This window comes from Triticum dicoccoides, chromosome 2B (genome assembly GCF_002162155.2).
Source record: "Triticum dicoccoides isolate Atlit2015 ecotype Zavitan chromosome 2B, WEW_v2.0, whole genome shotgun sequence".
Taxonomy (NCBI): domain Eukaryota; kingdom Viridiplantae; phylum Streptophyta; class Magnoliopsida; order Poales; family Poaceae; genus Triticum; species Triticum dicoccoides.
Window position 1 is genome coordinate 5,476,812 of NC_041383.1, and position 2,614 is coordinate 5,479,425.

Genomic DNA, 2,614 nt, shown 5'->3' on the forward strand with positions numbered 1-2,614 from the left:
GAAGTGCCGTACGTTCGGTACTTGATTGGTCGAATCGTGAAGACGTGCGACTACATCAACCGCGTTGTGCTAACGCTTCCGCTTTCGGTCTATGAGGGTACGTGGACAACACTCTCCCCTCTCGTTGCTATGCATCACCATGATCTTGCGTGCGCGTAGGAATTTTTTTTGAAATTACTACGTTCCCCAACAGTTGCTCCTCCGCCTCGGCTCCCGGCGCGTGCTCCACGACGCCGACCCGGCCGCCATTGTTGCTGCAGCACCGGCAGGCCAACGCCTCGAAAACGAGCGCACCCCAGCTGCCTCCTCGTCATTTGTCGTGGCCGTAGCCGTCTCCGACGCTGACGAGGGCATCGCTGTACCAGACGGCAGGGCCAGTTCTTCGTGGTTGTCAAGGGCGGGGGTCTGATTGCGTTTTTTGTAAATATCTAGGGGGGTGTGCTAATTTTTGTCCAGTTAAGCTCCTACAATCCGGCCCCACTTGTCAGGAAGTGATCAAATGGGCCAAATCATTCGATCAGTGCTTTCTGCAAAGAGTTTAGTGAAATCGCAGTGTTTTTTGCAACGGATTACCGACTTGATGGTTTTCCGCAAACCTAGCCGCAAATGTGGTAGTTTTCTGCAATTGACTCGATTTGACATTGGTGTTCCTTTTTTTTGGATTTATTACATGTCCTCCGATGACATGTGTCCAGCAGATAAGATGTTCCCGTCGATTACGAAGGCGTCTATGACCTTTGTTAATCTCAAAATAATGTGCCTGCTTAATCTTTTGAAGGCGCTTATAGGGATAGAGTCTGCGTGCATGCGGGTGACTGTACTCTGTTAAAAAAAAATTAGAGTGCACCAGTAGTATAATAGAAACGAGACATGCATGTATATATTCCAACAGATTGCTGCTAGAGATTGATCATTCACGTGGAGCTAGGTAGCAGCAATGGAGCTCCTCGCCCTTCTCCTGTGCCTCCTAGCCGTGCCCGTGATGGCTTTTCTGCGCAGCTACAACAGGCGAGCGCGCGCTGAGGCGACCGTCCACTTCGTCAGCGACCCCGCCGTCGCCCACCGAGCGCTCATCGAGAACGCCGATGACTTGTCGAGCCGTCCGGCGGCGATCTTCCCCGTCTTCCTTGCTTCACTGCGCGACGGCCGACGGAACGACAACATGACCACGGCGAGCTACGGCCCGCACTGGCGGGCGCTCCGGTGCAACCTCGCCTCCGGCATCCTCCACCCCTCGCGCCTCGCTTCTCTCGCCCCGTTGCTGCAGGAGGCCGCCGAGACCCTCGTCGGCGGCCTATCCACCCGAGGTGAGATTGAGAAGGCCGCCGGACTGCGGGTCCGCGGGCCCGTCACCGCCGCGGCATTCGCGCTGTCCACGCGCCTGTGCTTTGGTGACAGCGTCGATGACGCCCACAGGCACGCCATGGGGAGGGTGACGCGGGACTCCATGCTCGCCATTGGGGAGCTAAGCCCCAGGTTCGACGGCTCCATGTTGTCCAAGCTCGTCAACTGGAGGGCGCTTGGCCGTATCTCCGCTCTGCTTGGCCGGCAGGCCGAACTGTACCGCCCCCTGATCGCGGCCGCCGCGGCACGGAAGCAGTCCCATTCTGGGCTTTGCGGTGGTGTTTTCCAGCCATACGTGGACTCGCTGCTCGATCTCCGCGTTCCCGCCGACGACGGCGATGCCCGGCGCGCGCTCCGGGAGACCGAGCTGGTCGGGCTCTTGTTCGAGTTCCTCGGCGCAGGCACAGGGTCGGTGGTGACCTGCGCCGAGTGGGCCCTCGCCCACCTCATCGACCAGCCGGAGGTCCAGGACAAGCTGCGCCGCGAGATCAATGACGACGCAGATGCCGGCGGCAAGAGCCTGCGCACGGGCATGCCGTACCTGAACGCCGTGGTGCTGGAGAGCCTCCGCATGCACCCACCGGTGCCGATCATCTTGCGAGCCGCCCACGGCGAGGGCGCCAGGGCAGTTGGTGGCGCCGCCACCGTGTCCGTGCCAGCCAGCGGCTTGAGAGTGATGTTCAACCTAGGCCACATTGGACGAGACAGGAAGATGTGGGCCGACCCCGGCGAGTTCCGGCCAGAGCGGTTCCTTGCCGGAGGGGAGGCGGAGGACGTCGGGCCGACGCCGGGGTCCAAGGAGATAAGGATGATGCCGTTCGGTGCGGGGAGCAGGCACTGCCCTGGCGTGGGCATGGGGATGATGCTCATCAAGTGCTTCCTCGCCGCGCTTGTCCGCGAGTTCGAGTGGGCGCCGGACTGCAGCGGCCGCGTCGACATGACGGAGCTCGACGGCTTCCTAAAGATGATGAAGAAGCCACTCTCAGCGCGTGTCAAGCAACACGCTTAATCTTTTGATGAACTTGAGTTTGTAATAACATTAATCTCAATAAACCTGAGTGTATTTTTCTGTTTGTCCATCTACTATTTCATGCATCCTCAAACGAAAACAATCAGTATGTGGAGAAAATGGTACTATATGCCGAGTGTTTTTTTTCCACAGGTACTCGATAGATAAGGTCTTTGCCAAGTGTAAAAAAACCTCTGCCGAGTGAAAAAAAAAACTCGGCAAAGGCAAATAGGTGCTTTAATTTACCGTGTGTTGGGCTCG

At 57.9% G+C, this 2,614-nt stretch overlaps 1 protein-coding gene across 1 annotated transcript; it reads left to right on the plus strand.

Moving 5' to 3' along the window:
* Nucleotides 1–930: 930 nt before the first annotated feature.
* Nucleotides 931–2,409, plus strand: LOC119361690 (cytochrome P450 89A2-like). The gene has a single exon (XM_037626821.1). The coding sequence runs from the start codon at nucleotides 938–940 to the stop codon at nucleotides 2,351–2,353; it is 1,416 nt and encodes a 471-aa protein (XP_037482718.1). The 5' UTR covers nucleotides 931–937; the 3' UTR covers nucleotides 2,354–2,409.
* The last annotated feature ends 205 nt before the right edge of the window (nucleotides 2,410–2,614 follow it).